At 49.5% G+C, this 25,427-nt stretch overlaps 1 protein-coding gene across 2 annotated transcripts in view; it reads right to left on the reverse strand.

Moving 5' to 3' along the window:
• SH3BP5 (SH3 domain binding protein 5) overlaps nucleotides 1-22,384 on the reverse strand; it is a 60,133-nt gene extending 37,749 nt beyond the window's left edge. Inside the window, exons 1-2 of one of the 2 annotated variants that reach the window (XM_037061320.1) lie at nucleotides 22,058-22,384; nucleotides 20,295-20,357 (exon numbers count right to left, since the gene is read on the reverse strand). In XM_037061320.1, coding sequence (XP_036917215.1) covers nucleotides 20,295-20,357; nucleotides 22,058-22,201 — 207 coding nt within the window. In that variant the 5' untranslated portion in view covers nucleotides 22,202-22,384. The remainder of the gene's footprint in view (nucleotides 1-20,294; nucleotides 20,358-22,057) is intronic. The other variant, XM_037061319.1, reaches the window with a different exon arrangement.
• Nucleotides 22,385-25,427: the final 3,043 nt, after the last annotated feature.

A 25,427-nucleotide genomic window follows, 5' to 3' on the forward strand; every position in this document is an offset into this window, starting at 1 on the left:
TCACATGCCTGACTGAGTCCTAGCTGTCACCGCCCTGCTGGGAATCAGCTGCAATGCTACCCACATCCAGACCACGAGTGAGAAAACTGAGCGCCCGAACAGTCAGTGTGGGACCCAGGGCAGGTCACACCATCACTCCGGGTTTACGGGCCTCTGGCCCGTGTGCTGGGTACCAAATGTCCGGGAAATCCACATTTTTTTAAACTGTGAATTCTTAAATTTCTCATTAACAAAATCAAGTCATCTGGGAACATTGGGCCCCAATTCCTACCTCGCAAGCACTGGCTGGAAGCGGAGGAGAAGATGCCCCCCTTGGGGAGAGACTGCCCTTTCCAGTCCCCACCTGTGCCTGAGTCACACCTGGGCTGCTTCACTCACTCAGGTTCCCTGCCAGCTCCTGGAGACTGTTGATTTGCCAAGAGCTATTCTGATGCACATAACCCACCAACTCTGCCTTCGTGAGATAGAGGGATGCGCAGCACAGATGGACAATTTACTAAGTGACAGACGCCATTATAAATGCCCAATTCCATCAATTTGCATAATCACTAACAACCTTATCAGGCAGGTGCCATTGTTGGCACTCTCGTTTTACAAAGAGGGAAACTGAGGCACAGAGAGGGCGGGTAACTTGCCCGAAGTCACACAGCTGGGAAACGGCAGAGCCAAGATCTAAACTCAAGCAGTAATAAATAAGCACCATGTAGTGTGATAAGCCCGAAGACCTCGGTACGTGCCCCGTGCAACAGACACACACAACTGGGTGGGTCACCCACGAAAGTGTCATCTAAGTCAGACCTTGAAGAAAGGGGGATTTCACTCGGTGGGGAAGGAGGGGCCAAAGCAGCGGAGGGACGCACACGAACAAAGAACAGCAGGTGGGAGGTTTGGTGGTGTATGAACAAGGAAGGGCATGCGTGCCATTAAAGCACCTGAACTTCATCCCGTGCACAATGGGGAAACAGAGTAGGCCTTTTAAAGCAAGTGTCCACTTACTTTCCATGTACCTTTGGCAGAAATGACGGAAGAGTCCATGCTACCACAAACAGTAAGAGTGGCCGCACTTTACCAGACAGCCCGGTGCCAACAGCGCGCACGTAGCTGCAATCACGCAAACACCGGGCGCTGGCTACACGATAATTCCCCTGGGAGAAAGGGGACAGCTAAAATGTGTTAATCTACAGAACTGCCTCTAAAGGAGAAGAAAATGGGGCCGGGGTGGGAGGATGGAAAACTAGTGGAATTCTTTGTCTGTCTGCCTTTTTTTTGTTATTGTTTGTTGTTGTGGCAAAATACCACGGTGGATTTTTAAGCAGAGGCATGATCTGATCAGATCTGAGTTCTACAAAAGTGTGAACCAGGATCTTCAGATGATGGGCATATTCCATATTCTGGTGGGCATATTCAGGGACCACCAGGCCGGTCAAGTGTGTTACCATCAGAGGGTATTGAACCCAAGAGACTTGACTGGCGATCAGCGTTTCCCTCTGAGAACAGGCTGTGTCGCCTAGGACAATGATGCATGACTGGCTGACATCCAATCACCACCAAACGTATTCATCCAAGATGTGTTGAAAGCTAAACACTAAGCCAGCTTCTCCCTGATGAGGTAGAGTGGATCCAGATCCTTTTTTTTACCATTCCATAGAGGCTCAGAGCTACAATTGCATAACAATTCTCCACAAATACTGGGGTTTGGGAACCCACAAACCGAAACCTTTCCTGCCTGTCCGGCATAACAGCCCTGATTTCTCTGGGCCTCCCCCTGGTCCCAGGAGTGGTCATGTGACCCAGGCCTGGCCAATCAGTGGTGGATACTCTAGCCTCGGTGATTGCCGAAAAAGGGCATTAGAACCAATTATCCATCAGTACCAAGGAGACTGCATTTTGGGACTTTCCTAAAATGGTCAGAAACAGAAACTGCCTCCCACCACTCCCCCCCCCCCAGAAGGCTGAGTGGACTGGAACAAAAGCCTGCAGCAGATGGCAACCACTTTGGCACCATGAGGGGAGAGCCTGAGGGCAGGAGGCAGCAAGTCCTAATGACACTTTGAGCTTCTGGACCTAATAATGCTTTACAGTCTAACCCTTGCACACCACCTTCCCCAGAGCCAACCTAGCACATACATCCGCAACTGTCACCACTGCTTTATGTCATGTTTAAGCCGGCTGAAATTGTATTTCTGTCACATGCAATCAAATTAAGTCTTAAAAGAAATGACTTAAAAACAGGCCGTAGGGTAGTCATATTTATACAAACAGGGAGGGGAGCCTCAGCCCACAGTCTGGGCCACGGCAAAGCACTGCACTTACACAGGGTTAAGGTCTGCCCTCAGATAAAGCCATGTTTACAAAGAGCAGGACCTGGGAGATTTAATTCCATCTAACTTGTACAAAACTTTTCTTTAAATCTAGCTCAGTGTCACTTTGCCTCCACAGAACTTGTGCTTTTTGCCTTATTCCCCAGTTCGAGAAAGGGCTTGACCGTGGCCCTTCGTGTGCAAGCGTGTCTCCCAAGCCCAGAGGGGCGGCAGAGGAATGTCCAGGGAGGAGAGGAAGCTGCCTGTTTTCCCTCCGGTGAAGGATCTGTGAGGGGCGGGGGAGGAGTTGGAAGGCCTGCTCATCTCCGAGAACCAGCAGACCTTACCAGTCAAGAAAAACAAGCCATTGAGTCTCCAGGGCTGTTTACTGCAGGGCTTTTGTTTTTTAGATCAGCATTTGAAGAGCTCTAAACGGGTTCCCTTTGTTTGCATGAGGACTCAGATCTTCAAATCTGAAAACCTTGTCACCTCCATTAGGTGACTCAGACGGAGGGGAGGGCGATGTCTCCAAGCCAAGAACTGCTGAGGGTGGCACAGCCTCCCAGTATGAATGTGTCAGTGTGTCACCAAATATAGCCTCGGGTCAGATAAGAACTGCAGCTCATCCGAGCCAGCCAGCACCAGTGCGCCTTGGATACAGGGTGCCAAGTGTCACCACACGCAGGACAGAGACCTTGTTTTCTGGCCAACCCACTCACGGAAGCCTCAATTATCTCACCCTTAAGCAGAAAATGGCAGCCTTTCCACTTCACAAAAGCGTCCCCAAGAACCAAGTGCGATTAAGACGGATGCCAGTTTTTAAAAATAACTGTCCTACAAATTAAAGATGACGCCATACTTCAGAAGACCCTGAGTAATGCCATTTATAAACACACCACTTTCAGTGGGTGGGGCCAGATCTCCTGGGCATTACCTGAGCCTCCCCACAACCTGCAGGACCAGCTCAGCAGGAATGACCCTTCCCTTCCACCTGGTCTGCACAGAGAGCTGGAGCCTGGGGGAGAAGAGCGACTTGGCCTGAAGCCACACGCAAATGTCAGCCCTCGGGCAAACGTGCAGACCTCTAGGCGTCTGTGGCCTCCCTGCTGGTTCTCAAAGTGTGGTCCAGGGACGACGGAGTGGGGGTGGTCCCTGAGACCTTCTCTGGGAGTCTGTTTTCATAGTCAAGTCAGACTTATTTGCTTTTTTCTCCCCCTTCCTTCTCTTGCACTCGTCCAGGGGACTTTTCCGGAGACTACTTGACACGGAACATCATAAGTGATGGGACCCGGGCAGCCATGACAATTCGCCTCTTCTAGCGGCCAGAGGGAAGGACGTGCAAAAATCACAATGACGTTCTTGTCACGGACTTTTTTCGTTTGAGGAAATGGTTATTTTGATGAAATAAATGATTTATGTTAACACGTCATAGGTTTAGATAGTTTAATGAATACGAGTTTTTAAAGCTTCTTAATTTCTAACGTGGCAAATATTATAGGTATTGCCCACAAAAGCAAAAGCTCTCGGAGGTGCTCAATGAGGACAAGGGTGGGAAAGGGGACCTGAGGCCAAAAAGCATCACCTCTGCTGGCTGGCACCGGGGGACCCCCGCCCTACAAAGCCCCTTCTCAGACGAGGAGCGCCTACACGTGTACAATAATGGTGATTGTTCCTTCTCAGGCAAGTCTTTCTCTGACGCCTGCAGTGGGGCTACCTTGTCTTCCTAGCACTTCCCACACGTCTTGGCATTTGCTTTGTTCATCTCCCTTTTAAGAAGGGGGCGGACGGCTAGTCCAGCCTCAGAGCCTTCCACAGAGGAGGGAACCGCTACAACTTGATAAGCAAAACAAAAAATCCACAGGAAACCAACAGCATTGCTTCAATGGGCACTAAACTGCACCGTGATGCGTTGGGCACTTCCATTCATACACACCTTCAATAAAACTCTTGCTTCAAAAATGTACTTCCCTTTCATGGTTTTCCACTTACTGTGACGAATTCTTTTCACACTGAAGTAACAATGTTAGCCCATTGAAAGGAAAATACAGAATAAATAGGACACACAGAAAGCCAGGATAAGGCAAAAATTACGACAGCAGCAGGACAGTAACTAGTTGGAACTGTAAAGCCTGAGAGAGGAACATTCTAGAATTATATGATCAAAGGCACCGCTGGAGGAAACAGTCTAACTTCCTGGCCTGTTACAGAGTACCTGCAGTGTTTTGAAGTTTCTACAAATCATGTTTTCTTCTCACCCATCCAGTTTACTCCTTAAAGGCACTTGCAGTAGCTTCTAGAACGCACAAAGAAACCACCTTCAACAGTGCTGGGTGAGAAGGCAATGAGGGCCTCCGGTTCGGTGTGCCAGACCTTGCTGCGAGAACACAGGTGCTCTCCCCCGGTGGCTGCCTGACACAGAGGCCACCAGCCATGGTGGTTACGGGAAAACTTGGCAAGTGGCTAATGCAAGGAACAAAATTTTCTATTGAATTTTAGTTTTTTAAATTAAACTGAAATAGCCACATATGGCTAGTCATTGCCGTGTTAGACTGCACAGTTCTCGTTCCCAGGCCCCGGATTTCACTTTGCTTCTCCACACCGAGGTCACTCACTGGCCCTCGGGGCCTCCAGCTGCCTTCTCTCCTCGCCTCTGCCCGGGGTTTCCTCCCCCTCAGTCCCCGCTCCCACTGCGTGCCTTTCCCAGCCTGTGCGAAGGGGAGCCAGGCCGATTCATTTTCACCTTCAGGAATTTTGCAGCAGAGGCAGAAGGGGAAAGAATGTGCCAGGTTAGAGCCAGGGCCAGTGAGCCGAGCCAGAGCAGCGGCGCCAGGCGGAAGCAGAGGCGAGAAGGGCAGGACAGGAGACCCCAGGGAGGCTGGAGCCAGCCCCCAGAGCACCCCTCCACGCCCGACCACTGCCAGCCCCGTGCCACGTCAGCAACTTTCACCCAGCCAGAAGACCCTGGTTCAAACCGCCCCGAAGGTCTGGAAATATTTATGGAAAAGAAAAAAAGGGGGGAAATACCAGGCCCTTCAAGGTAGGAGAGTCAGGATCATGGCTGGAGACCAGGCGCCTACGTCCCCTCCATCCCGACTCCTGTTTTTCTGCCTCAAGCCCCAAGTCCAGTAACAGAGGCCTCTTGCGGTGTTCACCAAAGACACCGCTTCCTCCCCTTCCTTCTGTGGGGCCCACCCTCCACATGTCAGGCAGAACCTCGCAGCCATGGGTCTGATACAAAACACTATCAGGGAACAGAACTGCGGAACCCCAGGGAGCAGGTGACAGAGACGGGGACGACAGAGAGTGAGACGCCAGCAAAGGAGAGAACACCAGGAGGCAGCAGAGGAGGGGAGATTATCTGGGTTTCTGACTCTGATCCTGAAATTACACAGCCATATAATTTATCAATCAAACCAAAGCACTTTCAAGAGTGAAGATGGGCCCTATTAATAATTATGCTGGGACGACAGACTTAAACCAAGACTGTCACGGCACCTGGGATGTGTGGTCCCCTTATGCTTAAGGCCCAGCGATGCTTCCCTCCCCTTGGGTTCCACGAAAGCCTCCCCTAACCTCTCAGAAAATCCCTGCTTTTAGTTAAACTGTTTCAGTGGGGGGTGGGCAAAGTACTGGGGGTTCCAACCCCAGCTGCAGACCCAGGAGCTGGCCCTGTGCAGCTCAACAGCCTTGGTACCAACGCCGGACCCTCTTTTCTTTATCCACAGCACCATCACCCGCTCACCCCGACCCCCAGCTCAGCTGGGACCCACAAAGGGGTTCCTTCCAACAGGAGGGAAAAAGGAAAGCAGGAGAAGATGGCAGTCGACAGTGTTTCCTGCCATAAATCTCCCTCTTCTGGGGTTAACAAAGGTCGTGGACCTTTTTTTCCCTTAGGCCTAAGTGGAACTGAGTTCCTCCTAGGCAGAAGGGCTCTCTGGTGTAGAACACTGATCGGGCTGTAGACTGTTCCCAAACAACCATGAGCACACCCAGCCCTGTCCCCCAGAACATCACAGCCCGCCACAGCTGTCCTGCCAGGCTGGACCGCACCGCCTCCTCTGACACAAAGGCCAAGGCCAAAATTCCATAACCAAGGGCAGGCACAGCCATTTGGAGGCTAAGTTAAGGAGGTGGGCAGATCTAGGAATGGGAAAAAGACTTTGAATTTTTTAATTTAAAATAATTTCAGACTTGGGGGGGAAAATGTGGGTTAAGATGCAAATACGATGCCCTCTTACCCTGAAATACTTCAGCACACATTTCCCAAAGATGGCCTCCTCCCCATGACAAGGATCAAGATCCATTAACACAGATACAAGGCTATCAATCTGAGCTATGACTTTATTCAAATGATCAACTCTCCCACTAGTGTCTGTTTTAATAAAGGGGGGAAAATTGCCCAGGCATCCCACCCAGGATCTGCGCCTCGCATTTGGCTGTCATCCTTTTCTCATCTCCCCGGGAGCAGGCAGGTCTTTAGTCCCGGTTTGTCTTTCGTGGCCTTGACACTTTTGAATAATATGAGCCAGTTATTTTGTACAATGCCTGTCAAATTGGAAAAGCCTCATTCTCAATTGTTGGTTGTTGTTGTTGTTGTTGATGTTACATAAGAATAAGCCACCAGCATGGAATTTAACCAATGTATAGCTATATATAATATTTTTTTAAGTACAAAAAGGTCCAAAGCACCACAAAGAAAAGGCCCATAAACCCTTAAAACCTTCAGGCACAAGGGTCCATCCTAAGAGGCCCTGGAGGAAGGAGTATAGTTATGTAAACACACACACACACACACACACACACACACAGCTAGAAAGACTGAGGGGACCCAATGCTTTCTCATTCATGGTCACACATGGTTTTAAAGCCACAGGATTCTTTGGGTAAGAGTAGGCAAAACTGCTGAAACCAGGGCTTTTTACTGAGTTCCACCACCAGCAAACAATTTCCATGTTTACACCAAGAAGCATAACATATTTCCTCAACTCCAAGACCCTCTTTTCCCCCCCAATTCCTAAACATTATACTTTAAATGGATTCCACAGTTGGTTCGCACATTTATCAGGGTAGTGTCTCAACCCCCACCCTGGCTGTTCCGCAATCCAAAGTCCATTTCACACTCGATGCACAGTTCTGAACCGAGGCACCATGGTGAATGCGACCCAGCCTTGGAAAGCTCCAGAGATGCCCTGGAAAGGTCCAAGGATCACTTGGAGCAGCCTCTGCTGGAAGCACACACCCACCCACAGGATTCCGGGCAAGCCAGCTGCCTGGTTTCCTCTGGCTTTTGGATAACCTGCTTCCTGACTGCAGCTAAGCGGAATGGAAAGAAAGGAGGGCCCAGGATGCAAAAGAGCCCAAGTCAAAATCCACTGCTAAAAGTCTAGAAACAAGAAAGAAAACGACCAGAAGGAACAGCCAAAAACATTGAAAGTGGCTGCTTCCCAGAGTAAAACTGCGGATGGGAAGAAATTAGGCAGACAACTTTCCTTTTTCATTAAAACTTCTCCCAGGCTTCCCCCCAAAAAGACTATGGGCAAGGATTGCTTCACTGAAAATAAAATTTTAAGTCACTGCAGCACAGATTGACCAACGACCTTTTGTATTTTCCATATCGTCAAGACTGAGGGTGATTCATAGTTCATTCAGCGTGTGGCTGGATTAAAATCAAAATCTCAGTTGCACAATATCAGGGTTGGAAACGACTTTGCCCCTCACTTAGCTCAGATGTTCCCATTCCACAGAGCAGGTAACTGAAACCTCAGGGAGGTGAAGCTCCTCTCCCAAGAATGTATACCTGGGGAGTGTCAGGCCAAAGATTGAAAACCTGGTCCCCCAAGTCCTAGACCAGCATTATTCCAGCTCACCAGCCTCGGAGGCGACCTCTGAAGGGGCACGCATCCCAAAACTACCTCAGGGCATGGGCTCCAGACACAGAATCCTGAATTCAAATCTTGGCTCCCCACCCATTAGTCATGTGACCTGGGAGAACTGACTCAATCTTTCAGTGCCTCCACGCCGGTCAGTGTCCTCAACAGCTGTTGTGAGAACTTAGCAAAATGCTTAGCAGGTAAGAAGCTTTCAATACAAAGTGGTGATTTTATGTAGAAGCCATTATTCAATAAAGGGCAGTCAGGAAAAGAGCCAACGTCTGTTGAACAGTCTATGCTAGGTACTGTACCTTATTTACAAACATCTCCTTATGTAATCCTTAATGGCCCTGCAAGATACATACTGATTGCCCTCCCCATTTTACAGAGAAAGAAATTAAAACCCAGGAAAGCTAGGCTCCTTGCTAAGACTGCACAGCTGACTCAGGGGAGAAGTCAACTCCATCTCTCCTCAACTCCAAAGCCCGTGATTTCTAACATCACATGCTTTGCAGTGCAAGCCTCTATTGGCTCCAAAACACACTTTCCTATTTTTTGACCCCACATTTCATAGCATTCAAGTCTGGTTTGCGTTCACAAGTTCCAACCTGGGGAGTAGATCCAATTTCCAGCAAATGCATGCAATACCAAGGTGCTATTGCCCCAGTGGAGAGGCTTGCAAACCCAGTGGCAGGCAGAGAAAGCAGCATGGCAAGAGCTGCCCAAAGAGCTTTAGAACACCCCCCTCCCCCCAAATCCATAAAGTCTCCGTCTGGGTACCGCATTTTCAGCTCTAGGTTTTGCCAACTTCTAATATGTTAAAGCCATGTCAGCATTTTCTGACAACATTTTTTTAAGAAGTGGGCAAAGCGGCAAGGGATTTTCTATCCCACGACCCACAGCTCTGCTCAACATGGCTCCCTCTCACTTTTACTGTTGTTGGCTTAAGGGTCACCGGAGGCACTAACCAAAGTCCTTGCTTTGCAGGCTGGTTAACCATTAAAGCAACCCAAGAAGGCGCTGTGCAATGTGGTGGTTTACAAAGTGAATGAAAACAGATGTCCTGCAGGCCTCAGGATGAAGCACCGTGCCCGCATCACCGCCGAGTGTGGCGGTTCTCAAATGTGGCTCAAAGTGCTTTGGCATTACTGCCATTGAGGGATGGAGTCAGTGTCCCCTCCTCGTAAATCTGGGTGAGCTCGAGGCTCAGACCAACTGACTATGACAGAGGTGCTCCCCCGTGACTTTCAGGGCTCAGACTGAAAAGGCCGAGATGCGCCCTGGTCATCTCGGAGGTTCACCGTGGGGGAAGCCGGACACCATAAGGAGGTCAGAATGTCTGAGACCACCGCGCTGGAAACATCAGAGGTAAGACCTTGGGTTGACAACCCCGGCTGAGCTCGCAACCAAGAGCCAGCGCCCACTGCCAGACGCTGACATGGGTCTCCTCAGACGTCCCGTCCACTCAAAGCTTCAGATGCCCGCAGCCCCAGCTGACACCTGACCCCATCAGAGACCCCTCGAGCAAGAACCATCCAGCTGAGCCCTCTCCAAATTCGTGCCCCATAAATCACGGACAAAATGAGGCAGCGCTTTTAAGCTATAACATTTTGGTGTAATCTGTTAAGTAGAAATAGTAACCCGGACAATGAGGAAGGAAAACATCCATTTCACCTCTTCTTCCACTAAAAATCAAAAACGGGGGAGGAAAGAAAATATCAGATCTGCAGACTGCAGATCTATTGGGATGAAGCTGAACCCTCCTGCAATGCCAGCAACAAGAGTGTGGGTGGAGGAAGACAACCAAACCCCACGCATCAGACTCCAGCTGAGTCTGGTGACAGACATCGCCAGTGATGGTCCTGAGGGGGCTTGACTGTGGCTGCAATAAACAGCGGATGTTCCTCCCATTGTCTCCCCGCCATCAGTTTCTTTCTGTCCCAGCAAACATAAATAATGTCTCTCACAAAATCCAGCAAAACACTGCAAAGGAAAAATCAGGCAAGAACAGAACAGAATTTTTTTTCCACCTTCCTTTAAGGAAACGAAAGAGACTGCTTCTCTGAGCTCTCTCAGAGCTGCTTTGCAAACGATCCTGAGACCCTTGGTTAAGATGCTTTGCATAAAATCAACAGTCTTTACTGCTGAACACCCATGTGGCCATAGGCAGATTAAGTAACTTCCAAGGAGCGGGGCTGGGCATAGATAACTGGGAGGCCTGCTGAAGGATGAGGTTCAACAGATGTTTAATTCAGCCAACCAACACACACACACACACAACTACACTAAAGGTCCCTACAATAATGCTCAGAAGGAAAAAAATAACAACTCAAGCAGTGCCAAGTGCTCATTGGTAGATGAGTGATAAAAAAAACTGTGGTACAGTTACACAATGGAATACTACTTGCTTGTTAAAAAAAAAAAAGAAATCTTATCTGTTGCAACAGCATGGAGATGCTGAGTGCAATCATGGACCTGGAGAGGGTTATGCTAAGTGAAATAAGCCAATCAGAGAAAGACAAGTACCATATGATTTCACGCATATGTGGAATCTAATGAACAAAACAAACAAAATAGAAACAGATTCAGAGCGAGAACAGGCTGACAGCTCTTAGAAGGAAGGGGGTTGGAGGCTGGGGGCTGGGTGAAAAAGGTGAACGGATTAAGCAAAAGAAGAAAGAAAAACCCCACAGACACAGACAACAGGATGGTGATTACCTGAGGGAAAGGGGGAGGGGGAGGTAGAGGAGGGTAAAGGGGGATAAACGGTGACTGAAGGAGACCTGACTCCGGGCAGCGAACACACAATACAGTGTACAGATGACGTATTACAGAAGTGTACACCTGAAACCTATATAATTTTATTACCAATCTCACCCCAAGGAACTCAATACAATTTTTAAAAAGAAAATAAAAAGAAGAAGAGCTCAATATGAAAAGGCTCCAGTCCACGGAGCCCACTGCTCTCTGCTGCCTGGGAAATTTGAAGATGCAATCGTCCCCTGGGATAGGGGCAAACCCACCAGCCCCACAGCCAACCGCGGTCTGATGTGCAGACACCCGAGGACACCTCAGCAGGAGGCAAGGTGTCTGGGATAAACCTGGGGGCACAGTCACGTCACTGCCCCGAAGGCTGCTTTATCATAACCACAAGCGTCCATGCTCCGTGACAGGTCCCAGCTGAGGGGCCAGGAAAGTCAGAATGCTCTCTCACGGGCCTTTATAGCTTAAAAGGAAGACACACTGATTTTTTTAAGGCAACAGAGTCGATATTAGGTATTAGAGAGCAATTTCCATGTTCTCGTCAACAGCCCATACTAATAATGCGGCTACAAGTGAATGAGATTGGGCAAGAGGGGTCTGTATGTGCCCACAAGTCTATCCACTTAGAAATGATACAAATACTCAAACTCACACAGTGGCTCAGTTTGAATATCTAAATACTCTTAATACTTGAAATGCTTTGCACTATTACATCTGGGTGATGTTTTGTATTTCATAAATGAGGGTTTCTTGGCAGCAGACAATCCTAAAAGGCCTTTAAGGCACTCACCCCTCCATGAATGACCACAATGAGAGCTGAACAATCGGTCATTCACTCAGTGAGCCCACCAACACCAGGCTTCATGTACAGTTAAGGCAGGGACTACGGATCTGAACATTTTTTCCCACCAGCCTTCATAGTTCCTAAAATTCCTTTCACAGAAATTCATGCCTTTGACTCATAAAGACATCTCTTTATAATAATGCTCCATTCTCTCCACCCCTACTCCCTGTGAAAAAAAAATAAAACATAGTCACTGTAAATAATTCAAAAAATGTCAAGAAATGAACAATAAAAACCATTAGCATTCTTAGCAGCTGGCAGTAACCACTGGTAACAGTGGAGGGTACATTTTTCTAGAGCCAAGCTTCAGAGTCTACGTGGAAATCAGGGCCCCTTCCCCACCCCCGGCCCACTGTGAATCAACACCTCTGTAGAATTTAATAAAAACAAACCAGAAGAGTGAAATGCCACTTGGATCAGCGGGAAATGTCATTTGTCTTTTAAATTCCTAGAGTCTAACTTTCAATTTCCATATTTTCTTCACCTGCATCGGTGACAAGTGGTGCGTAGTATGGACCACACTACGAATCGCTGCTTCAGACTTTTCTCTCGTTTGTACCTGTTCTTTGGTTTTATATACACTCTACATACAGTTTTACATGTGCTTGTATTTCCCAACCTTTCTTCCACTGAATAGATCACAACGATTCGTCCATGTTCACACACACCATCCTTTTTGAAGTGAAAGGCCACTCTCAAAATGCCGACTTCTCCAAGCAGGGCAGATCTTGGACCTTCGTAAGCGGAGACCTCTGTAATTGGGGGACTTTGGGGAGGGGAAGGACACAGGTGGTACTTTCCGCATGTGGCAACTGTGCCCAGGGGTGGCCCTGCCTAACAACAGCCTGGGGCGAATGCACTTTCAGAACTGACACCAAAGAAGAGGGACCCATCTGTTTTTCAGGACACTGTGTGTGCCAGTGCCAAGAGTCCACAGGGGCCCTTGACTCTAAGCAAAACCCACATCCATTCCCTCCGATATCCATCGTACCCCTGCGTGCAGATGCTGCATGAGATGCCGGGAACAAAAAGATGGGGAGGCCCAGCCCCTTCCTCCAGGGGCCACATGTTGTGAGGGCATCAGACAAGTAAACGGAGGACCAGACTACAGCCTGCTGAACACACACACACTAGAGGGGGTAAGGGTGCTAGGAAGTGCAGGGGGCAGCGGGGGCAGGTGGGACAGCCCCTGGGCCCCCAGCCCCAGAGATTCTGATTTAGTAGGTCTGGGTGGGGCCCAGGTTGCTGTAATCCTAACAAGTTCCTATCACCCTGAGGCTGCTGGTGCAAGGACCACACTTCCAGGGCACTGCTCTGGACTGGTGATTCACAACCAGGGCAACGTTGGCACCCCGGGGACACCTGCAAGTCTGGAGACATGCGGGACCGTCACAACCAGGGAGAGGCGGTGCTGTCATCGGCATCTAGGGAGCAGATGCTGCTAAACTCCCTGTGCTACACAGGACAGCCCCCTCCCCCCAAAAAACAAAGAATCACCTGGCCCTCAGTGTCCAAGAGCTAAAGTTGAGCAACTTCTCTAGAACAAGACACTTGAACTCTACGCCTCAGTGTTATCAGCATAGTGGGGATCATAAACCTTTATTTCATAAAGTTGTTCTAAAGACTCGATGGGTTTCTGCATGCAAAGTGCTTGGAAAATAGCCTGGTACACAGTAGGCGCTCACTAGCACCACCAGCGGTCGCCACTGCTGAAGGGCGGCCAGGAGTCAAAAACAGGCAGAACGACATCCCAGGAGGGACACAGAGCCCTTCCTCAAGCACCCACCACGCTGCGGCCCTCACCACCCTGCCCCAGTGACGGCCACAACGGTTGACAGCTTATCACACACTACCATTGAGATGAAGAAGCTGAGGTACGGAGACATGGAGTAAAGTACCCGCGGTCACACAGCCAGGAAGGGGAAACGTGTTACTACTCTTCACCCACTCAGATCTCTGTTGAGCACCTATTATGTGCCAGGCAAGTCCCAGGAGAAGACAGACCTAACAAAGCAGGGCTCCCTGGAAACAAACCAATTTCTACATCCCAGCAGACCAGCCACAGACCAAGGCCCTGTTGCTCCGGTGACCGTCAAGTCTGTGTCCCCACGACACTGGCTGCACGGGCCCTCACTCTGGCCCCCACTCTGGCCCCTTGCCCAGTGCCTGTCACTGATAAAAAAAAAAGTCATGGCTGGGCCTGTAGGACAGCAGAGCCATCGCCAGACGTCACAGTGGCCAGGCTGCAGTGGACATCTCGTCGGCGCCTTTCCTGCATCTGGCGCCCAGCAGGCCTAGGTGCTCCCTGCCAGCCCCCCCAAAAGGAGCCCTCCCCTTCACCCAGGCCTGCAACTAGCAGAGCACCCCTGCACACCGCACCTCCTCTTGTCCTCCAGGCCACCCAGGGATGGGGCAAGAATCACGACCACCCCTGTCAAGTGGGACAAGTCTCAGGCTCTAAGGGGCCGAGTACCTTTAAGTCAGCAGACTTCAGATTCTGACCTATGTCACCCAATTCCAAGACCCTCCACCCACCCCACCCCTTCCCTTTGGGCTTTGGGTTTTGCCTCCCTGCCCCTAACTACAGAGTAGTACAAACTCTATGCAAATAATTCACAAAATATAGAAAAACAGACAATCAATATCACTCATCTCACCTCCCAGGTATTAACCGGTAGGTAATCTTCCCCAGGCGTTTTTATGCACAGGGACATATTTTAAAGAGGAGCAACACATGACTTGCTCTTCTAGAATCTGCTTTTTCCCATTTAGATGTCTTCCTACGGTAACAACAGGCTGTGTCGTCATTTTTAAGACCCAAGTTCTATCAACCACTGCGTGTGCATTGCATTCATATATTTAACCAATCCCCTGCTGATAAGTCATTTGGATTTATAATCCCCCCCATTTTTATACACTGCTGCAGTGAACACAATCAGGCCTTTATCCTTGCCCAGGTACACCCTTAGGATAAATTCTTCCAAGTGCAATTGCTGGGTCAGAAGTTGCTGTCCCCCAACAACCCAGCAGGGCTGCGAAGGGCGCTGTCCCAGAAGCAGGAAGCCCCAAGTCCTGTCTTTCTGATACCAAACTTCAAGTCAGAGCTGTGGGGACCGCAGCAGCAGGCCCAGCTCGGGTCACCAGAGGCACCCAGTGTGTTGGTCTTCACCACCAGTCAGGGCCGGGGTCCCAGCAACACCGTCCCCCTGCTGCCCCCACACTGACCGAGCTGCAGGTGTCTACTGTCAGCTCTCTCCCTCCTCCACTTCAGGGCTACTCAGGATGTGAACAGACCCCCTCAAATGACTTGGGTCCTCAAGCCTCAATTCTGATGCCCTCTATTCCCCACCCCCCGGGCTCCCCAAAGGGCCCTGCACATCCCTCTCAGTTCATAACTACAGGCTCACGTCCAGGGGTGGGCACACTCCTCCAGGGCAGGAGCTGTGTCTGAGGTTTAGTTGAGGGACCGCTCAGCCCACAGGACGCGCTCTGTCTGTGACATGAATGCTTCTAGGCCAGTATTTACTTGATGATCTCACCTGAGGACAAAGAGGTCAGGGCCCCTCCCCGCCCAGCTGGGTAGCCTGCCTCCAGGCCAGGAATTAGGTGCCAGTTTCCAGGAACAATTATTCCTCACTTCTCTTTATCCATTTATCACGTCAAACATTTTCTAGTACTTTCTTCAAAACACAACTTGAAGTCCTACAGGGCCTTCCCCCAGGGCACACCCACTCGCTCACAACACACATACCACATACACGAGTCTTCGAGGACAGAGTGCTAAGACGTGACAATGCTATCCTTTCAGGAAAGAAGTTCTCTCTTCCCCTGACTTGTGTTAATGATTCATTAGCGGCCAGGCTGCTTCCAGTTCGCCCCTACCTCCCCTCTCCCACTCCTGAGTTTCCAAGTTCAAATTTACTTTTTGGAAATAATGCGTGCTGGTTTCTGGAGAGGGGAAAGGCAGATTCTGAGTGTGGGCTTTATGCAAGTGTGGAGAACACAGATGTGCAGAAGCAAATGCTTTTTCCAACTGCGCTACAAGTCTGCCCAGAAACTGCCCCGCCCAAGCAGTGGGGACAGAGCACAGACCTCCACAACCGCTTTCCCTCCGTGGGGAAGGGCAGGCTGCAAAAGGTGGCTTCTGATTTCTGGGAGCCAGAAAAGCCGAATGTGGGTAACTAGGCCAGGCTGTGTCCTTCCTCCTCTTCCTTCTCCTCCTCCTCCTCCTCTCCAGCATCCCTAGAATAGCCTGCCTTCAGAGCCAGCAAGGGAAATAACAAAAACACTATGCATTGTGGTTAACAGAATTGGCACGGAATATTGCAAAGTTGGATTACGACAAGACTCTGAAATTCTCTGTATTGCATCTTGTTTTAACAAACGTGAAAAAAGAGAGCTCGATATAATGTGCATTGCAAAATTACATCAGCACACTTCCTTGCGTGGCCTCATCGGAATGCCCCATTTCTCTCTGAACCTCTCCTCCTCTCCTCTCCATCACTCACCCCTGCCCCCACCCCCACTGGTTCCGCCTTCCGTGGTCCTCAGCCAGGCCACACCTTCAGCTTAGCACGGGGCCCTTCCCTCTGGGTGCAATGCTTCCCCCCGACCCAGGGCCCAGAGGTTCACTCTCTCCAGACTTTCTTTCAGGGAAGTCTTTCCTACCCTCCTCCCTCCTCTCTCCCACAAATACCACATGGCCAAGGCCCCTCCCTGACTTGTTTTCCACGTTAGCTCACATCACCAAGTCTCGACTGCCAGGCAGTGTTCATTGCATTCCCTCCCTCTCTATAAGGGGTGAGTTCTGTCCACACTCTTCACTGCTCTCTCCCCATTACTTAAAACTGTCCTTAGCACACAGTAGGTGCTCAGTAACACTCGGAAAACACCTTTGCTTCCTTAATTTGAAAGAAAATCTATTTCCTGGTCAAAAAATGTATTTTTAACCAGGAAATACATGTCTGGTTATTTCCGGGCCTCTCTGGTTAAAAGGTTGCTCCTTTCAACAGCTTGTAAAGGCTGGCCCTCCGGATAGCCATCAGAGCGCAAAGGGGACACAGCGCTGTTCAAACAAGGTCAGAGGCAAAGCAAGGTTGCAGAAAGAGGCAAATGTCCAACTGACGACATGCAGGCGGCTGACAGCCAGAGGCCGCCTGGCGATCACCAGTCTAAAGAACCGAGATGCAGAATGGGAAGATCGAGGCGAACCCAGGCCTGCACCTTGGCCTACAGCTGCCCGGAGATGACCAAGCCCCGTTCTGCGAGCGAAGTAGCAGCCATCACAAAGCCGGGCACCAGTTCGCTGTAATCAGAGCCAGGAGGAGTCAGGAGGGAGCACTGGGCCCTCCAGAGCATAATCAAAAAGCACAGGAAAAAGGAATGTGGACCACATGAGACCCTTGTCTGGAGGCTTTGACATTACTTCAGTCAATCCTCATTGTTTGCCAATTCCAAACCAAAATTTACTCATAACTCCAAATCAATACCTGTGGTGCTTCTACAGTCATCTGTGGACATACACGGAGTGGCAGAGAAAGAGTCACCTAGTGAACATGTCCCCTGCCTTCTGGTGTCAGCTCTCATACTGTAAACAAGTGCCCCTTACACGGCTCATTAAGTGCCATCGGCTTTTGCCCATTTGTGCTCTCTCTTGGTGATGGTGCCATTTCAAATGGCCTCCAGGCCCAGTGCTGAGGCGCTGCTGTAATGGGAAGGCTGTAATGGTCTTACAGAGATCTCACGGGTGTGTTACACGGGCTTCGTTCAGACACAAGTCTCTGGGCTGCTGCCTGTGAGTTCCGCATTAGTGAGTCGATAACATACATTAAGTACGGTGTCTACACAGAAGCACGCATGAAACAAGGTTAGGTATGGACCCGTTGACAAAAAGGTGACTAGAGGCTCGCAGGACCCTGACACGGGGTTAGGGTCTCAGGTCACAACATTTCCCCTCCGGGAGCCATGGTTCAGGACTCGCTAATTCCACGTTCACAGTCAATTTAGAGAAAACACCTACCGCAAAGAGCGAGAACCAACCGTGTGTCAAATCTCTGCTTCCTCTCCCACATCTTTGGCACACTGCCCGCTGGACAACCCCACTGCCCGCGCCATCTGCTCCTCTGCACACGGACTCACACTCGGCAGGCTCCGGCTCAGATGCCGGTGAGTCCTCTCTCACAGCCCATCCCGTCCCTCCTTCACGGCAGGCGTTACCAGAGGCAATTATCAGCCCCCTCTCCACTGTGCACCCCCCACCAAACTGCAAATGCGCCTTGTTCACCTACGTGTCTGCAGTAGCACCCCCCCAAAAGAAATTCCTGACACAAGGTTGGTGCCCAGAGCTTGACTGACGAATAACAGCCTGTCACAGACACACACCAACACCTGAGGCCTCTTGGTAATCGCTGTGTAAACTACGCGCAAGAGTTTGAAGAGTTCGCATTAAAATACCTATAAAATATCTCAAGGACTTTCAATACCGATTCCATGCTAACATTATACGATCTCAAACATTCTGGGTTAAATGAAGTAGGTTGAAATGATTTCCACTTGCTTCATTTTACTGTGGCTATACTAGGGAAGTTTTAATCGCTTACCAAGCATGCACTATATTTGGATTCATCTTACTTACAATAATAATACCATGGAAAGGTCAGCCAGCGACACAGGACAGCCCGACCAACCCTCTTGGCTGCTGCCAAGTGCATCCCAGAGCAGGGGAGGAAGCACCTGTCCCGTGCTTCCTGTGACACGCACACAGCTAGGGCGCTCGGAAAACAGATTTGGAAATCAGGGCTGAAAAGGGTTTAACAGGTGAAATAATTTTACCCTCGGAAGGTTAATTAAATATGCACTACCAGAGAGCAGTGGCTGGCATACAAATATTTGTTGAATGAATAAATCAATGGGCCCTTTGTCGGGGGGTAAAAAACCCCTACTATTTCCAACTTGTCATTTGTACATGGGATGACAGACTATGAGAGCTGGAGGATGACAGACTATGAGAGCTAGTGGAAAATGACCTGGCTCTGCAGTGTCACTGATCTGTGAAGACTCTGTGCCTCTGGTGTCCTTACCTGAAGAGGTAGTCATCACCTTCCCTACTTTCCAGGCTGGTGCCATCCACTAGAACTTTCTATGATGCAGGAGGTGTTCTCTGCCCTGTCCAACACAGTAGCTATTGAGCTCTTAAAATGTGGCTCTGTGACTGAGGAACTAAATTTTTTATTTTATTTAATTATAATTACGTTAATTTACATTCAAGTGGCCATAGGGGACAGTGAGACTTGAGGCTGTCTCCTATGTGACAGGATAGAATGAGATAAATCTTGTAAAACACTTTGCAAGCCCCTATAGAAATGGTAGGGCTATTGTTGTTGTTTAAGGTATTACAACTCTAAGATGCTGAGAGATTTCAATTACCCAACAATGAGACTCCATTCATCCTAAGCGAAAAGGAATTTAAGTCAATGCTCAGGTTTTACTCCCCTTGGGGGAGAAGGGCAACCAGTGCTCACAGAGAACTATAATTGCAACAGAGGAGTTAACCGCTTCACACGCAGCTCACAAAACAAGCTTTCCTTCCCCACTCCCACGTCCAGATTTGGTACCTTCAGGGCCGCCACACGGTCGGTAGGCAGTCAGAAATCAGGGCTGCCAGTGGAAGGCAGTAGATGACACTCCTGTCTCCCGCACCCTCACTCTCAGGGACCAGATGTTTCCTGCCCTTTCTGCTGACCTTCCCTGCTACACAAACAGGTCCTCCCGACAGCGCCCTGCATTCCTTCAGCTCTGCCAGTCATTCGCAGGCCCTCGGATACACGCGGGGGTTGTTCAGATCTGCTGATGGATGGTAAAACCAACCACCACTGAAAAGGGATGGGGACTAATTGGTAGCTGTAAAGAACGCTAATCTGTTTACACTCACGTTGGAAGATGTTCATGAAATTCAAATCAAGCTCTCCTCTCTCCCAGCAGGAAAGCCCTTCCCCAGTCCAAACAGCTTTTCCTTACCATTAGGATAATTATATTCTACACACAAGCAGACATTAAAGAACCAAGCAGGGAAGTAGAAGGGGGTGAGTTATCAGAGCAGGGAAGTCAAAAAAAGGTTTCAACCTGAGAAAACATACATTTCCAAGCACAATATAAAGAAGGGCCCCAAAATATTGAAGAGATTTTTTATGAGCGCCTTGATTCTTCTCCATTAAAGAGTTCAGCTCATTTCCCCCTCGACTCTTTAACTCTTCCACAGGCACATTCACTTGGGTAAAGCTCGGTTTGGGCCCCACGGAGCTTCCATGATGAAACACAGCCTGTGAAATTGGATCCACATGTGTTCCACCCACAAGCTGAGCTCGGTGGTGCACTTTACTCTGTCAGTCAGCAGGCTGTTGCTCAACTTTGAGCCGGGGACGCCAACAATCTCCCTCCAGCTACCAAAGCAAAATTAACCACTGTGGGGTCAGTGGGGCGGCACCGCTTCCACAGGGACAGGGACCCAGCTTTCTGTACCTCCAGTTCAGTCTCCCGTCTGTTAATGTCATCCGTGGACTGGTTTAACTTCTCCAATTCTCCCTAACGAAGAAAAGAGGGAGAAAAAAAGATTTAAGGGATTGCCTTTTGTTTCCCTGTGACTCAGCCCCACTATCTGCAAAAGTACTCCAGCATAATCTGTAGGGAGAGGGACGAGTCGGTATTACTTCTCAGGGAAAACAGCCGAGCTTTGGTTGGAAGAGCAAATGAATGTCCAGATTTCTGAAAACTTTTTCTTGATTTGAAATGTCAAAAGGTCCTAGGAATTTGTCTTTTCTGAGAAGGTCAAATAGTTATTCCAGGTTTGTGCCTTCAGGTAAAACCACCTGTTATAAATGGTTTAGGGGTTGAATCAAAACAACAGCTTCTGCCTTATAGCAAGAACTTTGCAGAAAAGACAATAAAAGAAAATAAACAAGCCCAAGCCAAAAGCACAAACCCAATGAAATGTTTTAATTCAAGGGCAGAATTCTGGTATTAACTCACTGGTAGTTGAGTATTTTTCTGTAAAGATGAAAATCTTTTCTTTTCAAACTGCCAATTATTCATTCTCCGTAGATATTTTTAAAACAGCTTTTTGGAAAACCCACCTTTAAATAAACATTTACAAAATGAAATCCTGTGAAAAGTACCCAACATGAAGTTAACTCATTTCACTCTGCAAACAAAGGATCTTGTTAACAGAATTCCTGTAAATCATTGAAACTGATGATTTTAATAAAATTTCAAATGCAAACATTTTCCACCGGATCTTTATCTTGCTAATCTGCCAAAACAATTCATTTAAATTGAAACAACTAAGTTAAATGAGCTTTTAATTGATCTGCTCACTGAAAAACCAATTTGAACTCCAGGAATGGCAAAACATACTTAAAAGCAATATATTATATATAATATATATTACATGTATTATATGTATCATATATATATATTAAACGATTTATGGAAAGGGTAGGGAAATGGGTCTTAGAAAAGGGATTTGCTGTGCTTTTTGCTTGGAGGGTGAAGAGGTTAAGCTGTCACCACTAGATCTCAGCTTGGAAATTGTTTTTTAATCATCTCCCTTAGAAATGGAGGCAAGGAGAGCCAGGCCAATCCCCTCGCCTTCTCCCCGCGTTAGCTTTGGGCATCAGTTACTCCCGATTTCTGTTCATACCCAACCTCATAACAAGGAAACACTGAGTTTTAAACCATTTGAGGCCAAGCGCAGGGTTGAGCCAGTGGTGACAATAAACCCTTCAGTTTGGTAACAATGAATCAGAGGAGGAAGATGGCTCAGGCCGGGCACCTGCGCCAGGTGAATACTCGGAACCCAGAGCACCGGTGCCAGCCCGCGCTGCAGGGCGGACAACGCCCACCCCGCGGCAGACCCCTCCTCCCAGGGCCTGGAGACTGTGCAAAGCCCGCGGCCCCGGGAGCATAGCCGGGGTACCCCCGATACCCGCATGGCGCCCCCGCCCCCTTTTTCCCTTTGTTGCACATCCACTGAACCGCTGGGCACGCTGCGGCGACCCCGGGATCCTGCCCGAAGTCTGCGGGGGCACCCCCGCAATACAGTCAGGCCGCATCCACGCGGGCACTGCAGTCTCCCCATGAACCAGGTGAAACCGAGGACTCAGACCCTCTCTTGCTGCCCCCAGACCGCAGGCACTGGGGGCCGAGAGGCTGTTGGAAGTGTAGATGCCGCCCTCCGCGGCGGCCCTCACGGAGCTGGGATCCGGGTCGCCCCCCGTGCGCCCTACCTGGATCCGAGGGTCCACCTCTTCTTCCTCCTCCAGCTCTTGCTCCATCCCCTCTTGCTCCTCCTCCTCCTCCTCCAAGTCCCGGGCCGACGGCAGGGGCTCAGTCGGCTCCTCGGAGAGGCTCCGCTTCAACGCGGTGTCCATGCAGGCAACCGGAACGCGGACCGCGCTGCGAGCTTCGGGGCGTCGGCTGCCACCGCCGAAGGCTCGCCCGGAGCCGTCTCCACACAGCCCAGCACGGTCCGGGAGCCGCCGCAGCCTACACTGGAGAGGCGCCGCTCGCCGATGCGGATCTCTCCGGCCCGGGCGGAGCGGAGGAAGTGGGCGCGGCCGCCCCCTGTCTGCCGTGGCCGTCAGCGCAGCAGCGCCCGCTCCGCCCTCGCCCGCCGGGCCGCCCTCTGCGAGGCTCTGACTCTGTTCTCCAGTCCCGCTTACCCAGGTCACCGTCTCGAAAACCCCAGCTCTCCGAAAACCTCTAGCATGGTGAAACAGAGGAGCTCTCACCCTCGTTGGACTTAGCAGCCCGAATGTATCCCAAACTACCCAACGCTGGACTTTCAGCGCCTACTTTCAGGGCTGCTTTCTCCTCGCCTAAGGCAAATTGATTGTGTGAAAGGAAAGTTTGGGGTATTTCCACTCTCTGAAGTCACCTTTAGAAGCCTGTCCCCAGTGGCCCTGGATCAGTTTCAAGACTCACTCAAACCCCTGTCTATATATGCCCAAAGAACGTTTCTCTCCTTGGGTGAATCTTGGGAATTGTATCTACTCAAAGATTTTACCAGAAAGGGGAACAGAAACATGTTCACAAAGGCACATAAATACAAAGGAGTCAGCTGCTACGCCATGCACCATGCCTTGTCCAAAGACTGTGGCCCTGCACTGGGCAGAGTTCCATCCCCAAACACTGTGCTTTCATAGTGGTGGGGTGGCCCTACCTGGATAGCCAGGAAGCATGGAAAGTCATGGGTCAGGGGTGTGGGTGGGTACAGCTTTTGCAAGGACCAGGTAAGTGTAACCCCTGGTAAAGGGCACACTCTGTCCAAGGATATACAAACTGGTAAGGCTTCCTGCCCACCCAGAACAAACAGGCAGCCAGAGCTTCCCTGGCAAACTCAACATCACAAAAGGCCAAAGATGGAAGAGGCATGTCTGTGCTGTTATAAAATGTCAGGACCACTGTGATGTCAGGGGAGGACAAGATGAGATGACCTTACCAAAGCAAGAAGGACATTGCCCCTGGCCACTACTAATGAGTCCTTTGCTACAAAAATGCAGAACATGCATACTTTTCACACAGAGGCTTGTGGCCCATAGGCTCTGAGTTTGGAGGACAAACTTGCTTGAGAAAGGAGCTTCTTTCTGAGAAACTATCATTATAGTCACCTTGGAAAACCTGCTTCTGATGGTTTTATCAGAAGCTAAGTTGGGAGGTTACTCCTTGGGCAAGATACCGCCCTCCACAGGCTGGCACTGTGGTCCACTGTCAGGGAAGATTCAGGCTATCTCCCCGAGGTGATACAGGTGTGTGCCCTAGGTTTGTTTCTGAAAAGGCCACACCTATTCACTGTTCTTTAAATCAATGCAGAGTTAGCAATTCTTTGAAGGATATTCTGAAGTTCCCTGATCTTCCAGTGCTGGATGAAGGCAGGGACCAGGTGGCCATCAAGGGATTTTTTGGGATACAAGGGCCACCATTGATTCTCTGGTGGCTTGGAATTAAGCCTATAACTGAGCAGGTTTCCCCTGGCTGTGAATAATCTGAGAGACAGAGGTAGAAAACCAGAAATGTGAGGTCAGCCCTGACTCTAAATGCTTCTCAGCTGGTGGAACCCCATCCTCACCATTCTAAACAACCACCTCCAAAGTGCATTTCTATCTAAACTTAGATCTAAGCACAATAGAGTAACTCAAACCTGCCTGGGACGTAGGTAACATCAACTCAGACTCTTCTTGTCTTACGTTTAGAAGACTCGGGCCAGCTGTAGCACTAACCGCAATAGTGTTCTGAAGTTCAAGTAAGAAACGTAAACAAACCACAGCAGTACTATATATTTTCTGTTGGTACAAACATATGCACATAAATGCATAGAGAAAGTTCTGGAAGGAAGGATTCATACCCAAGAAAGGGGGTATCCAGACCACACCCCTAGGAAAGAGGGTGTCAGGGAACTCAAGATTGGCTAGGATGGGGGTGGTATGTCAAAGGGAACTTTTTTTATTCTCACCTTCAGACTTTTTAAAAAATAGCCATTGATTCCAGAGAGAGAAAAGGGAGATACAGATAAAGTAACATTGATGTGAGAGGAGCATCAGTGGGTTGCCTCCCAAATGTACCTGGACAGGGGTCGAAACCTGCAGCCCAGGTATGTGTCCTGATGGAGAATGGAACCTGCAGCCCCTTGGTGTACGGGATGGCGCTCCAACCAACTGAGACACGCCAAGCAAGGCTTAAAGGGAACTTTTAATCTTTCAATAATATCTTCATCTTTTGCAAGGAAGATGTATTTATAAATACTGGTGCAATTTAAAGTAATACATGTGTTATTAGTTTTCCATCACTGTGTAACATTACCACAAACTTAGCAGCTTAAAACAATACTCACTATCACAAAATTTTATACGTCTGAAGCTCAGGCACAGTGTGACTAGGTTCTCCATTTCAGGTAGCCCAGGCTGAATCAGGGCGTGGTCTAGGTTGCATTCCTTTCTGCAGGTTCTGAGGGAAAAAACCCTTTGAAGGTCACTCAGGTTGTTGGCCTAATTCAGTTCCCTGTGGTTGTAGGACTGAGGTCCCCATTTCCTTGCTGACCTTCAGCCAAGGGTCCATCTCAGCTGTGGGGGCTGCCTGCATTGCTTGCCATACGGCTCCCCCCACCTTCAAAGCCAACAACAAGAGAATCTCACTTGTGTTCAACAGAATGAAATTGCACACTTCAGTCTATTCTCCAGGAAGAGCCCAGTCCCTTTTAAGGGCTCGCATGATTTGGTCAGGTACCACCAGAAGAGTCTCCCATTTTTAAAGTCAACCGTACTGTATATATCACCTAATCACAGAAGTAACTATCCCATCATAATTACAAGTTCCCATAATTACACAGGAGTGCGCACACCAGGGAGCAGGAAACGGGTCAGTCCTGTGGTTCCGCCTGCCGCACATGCGAAGAAGGAGAGCCGCCTCAGTGGCTTAGAAGCCAAGCAGATGCTCCGGACCACTGCTGGTCCAGAGCAGTGGCTCTGAAGGTATGGGCTGGCGTCTCCCGGGGGTCTCCGAGACCTTTCAGGATGCCCATGAGATCACAGCGACTTCCATACTGATGCTACAGAATCTTTGCGTTGTTCGCTCTCATTCTCCCATGAAGATAGGTTAGAG

Source organism: Sturnira hondurensis, unplaced genomic scaffold (assembly GCF_014824575.4).
Source record: "Sturnira hondurensis isolate 20B ecotype Veracruz unplaced genomic scaffold, ASM1482457v3 Scaffold0013299, whole genome shotgun sequence".
NCBI lineage: Eukaryota > Metazoa > Chordata > Mammalia > Chiroptera > Phyllostomidae > Sturnira > Sturnira hondurensis.